We start from the raw sequence: 1,513 nt of genomic DNA, 5'->3' as shown, positions 1-1,513 counted from the left end.
TCATGTGCGATGTGCCAATAACTATGTTTGTCAATGCCAACTTTATAACCAATAGTGCCAATAACTATATTTTAATGCTATTCTAGTTGAATATATAAACAAAAATTTTTTGGTTAAATATGACTTAATTTTTATTAAACATATCAATAGATAACAACATTTTGAATGTATTGATAATATTAAGTTAGTTGAATCTTTGATTGGTAGTATGTAGGACTGGTATACAAATGAGATTTTTCTTAAGGTGCCAATAACTATACAAATTACCCTATACGGAGATATTTTTAATGGAGATATATATAACGTTGTTTTGCCTAAAAGTTTTTTTTTTTTGAATTAAGTGGACCCGGTGAACTTAACGCCTTCAAATAAACTCTAGTGATAATAAAATTCAAGAATTTAATGTAAATGAATTGTTACAGAAATCAGTTGAGTGCATATTGATAAACAATGTTTTTAGTTTTGTTTTCTGAAAATAAACAACGAAGACGGTTTGCCAACACGCGAACTGGCAACCTACAGCTGCCCGTGCGAAAAACATGGAAATTCTAAATTGATCCCACAGACTTCCAACGATTGGCCTTGCGATTGTCATCGCAAAAGCCAATCGAACGGGAAACTGAATCCGCTTAAACTGAAATGGAATATCTGTTGGAATGATCGAAATTCGTGGGATAAGGACTTCCTCTCCTTTGAAATTGCCCTTGATGATCGTTGATTGAATTACATTGTTCATCAGTTTCTTGATGGACAATCGTGTACCATTGCACAATTTAGGAGGATTTAGATTCCGCAACATAATATTGATTTTGTGGTCGTCAGAATGCATTGTGTCCAATGCGGTTTTGAACAATCTGACCAATTCATTATGCTCATGCAGAAGAATTTGCAATTGTCCGATCATTTCACGTTTATTCACAGGAAAAATTGCACACCGCTGTTCTAGTTCATTTTCCGAATTACCAACGAAATATATCTGAAGGAACTTATGATCTTCGTTTGGTTGTGGTAACAAAGCGCCTGCTCGATGGTGAATTTGTCCTTGAATCTGAATATTTAAATGGTCATTTGTAAAAAAAAATGTGTTATTATTACAAACGCCTTTACCTTATAACTCGGGTTGTATTCTGGTTGTTCAACAACTTCGGCTCCAAATGACGTCATCTGAAAACTTCCGTTATATTTTTGTGTATTTGCCAGGAAATGTTTTGATTGGATTGTATTTCCATAGAGAAACGAATACAATGGCTCTGGTGGTTGAGCTAAAACTGGTAATTTCACCTTGCCACCAGCGCAGCATAAGCCGAGGGTTTCCAATCGAAACTTCAATGCCTTGCAATGCTGGCATACGATAGATAATGAACCGATATCAACACACAAAGATCTTTGTAAGCGACTACGGAATCGTATTCGAAAGCAGCGCGATTCAAGGCTACATCTGATCTTCTTCTTCTATATTAACATGTTGTCGAATTTGAGGCGGCGTTTGTGAAGCGCGGGCCTGTGTATATGG

General features: G+C 35.8%; 1 protein-coding gene across 1 annotated transcript; it reads right to left on the bottom strand.

The window, feature by feature from the left end:
• Positions 1-391: 391 nt before the first annotated feature.
• Positions 392-1,342, bottom strand: LOC115034753. Its single transcript, XM_029492175.1, has 2 exons — positions 1,108-1,342; positions 392-1,048 (listed from the first exon to the last, which is right to left on the bottom strand). The coding sequence occupies exons 1-2, from the start codon at positions 1,162-1,164 to the stop codon at positions 392-394; spliced, it is 714 nt and encodes a 237-aa protein (XP_029348035.1). The 5' UTR covers positions 1,165-1,342.
• Positions 1,343-1,513: the final 171 nt, after the last annotated feature.

This window comes from Acyrthosiphon pisum, unplaced genomic scaffold, assembly GCF_005508785.2.
Source record: "Acyrthosiphon pisum isolate AL4f unplaced genomic scaffold, pea_aphid_22Mar2018_4r6ur Scaffold_20960;HRSCAF=22641, whole genome shotgun sequence".
NCBI lineage: Eukaryota > Metazoa > Arthropoda > Insecta > Hemiptera > Aphididae > Acyrthosiphon > Acyrthosiphon pisum.
Note: the sequence above shows the minus strand (reverse complement) of the source record. Positions and strands in the feature narration are given on the sequence as shown.

Bases quoted from the DNA above. Each gene is read 5' to 3' on its own strand.
- LOC115034753 (XM_029492175.1), bottom strand. From the start codon at position 1,164: ATGACGTCATTTGGAGCCGAAGTTGTTGAACAACCAGAATACAACCCG. The intron at 1,049-1,107 runs GTAAAGGCGTTT...TTAAATATTCAG, and splicing joins AATACAACCCGAGTTATAAG to ATTCAAGGACAAATTCACCA.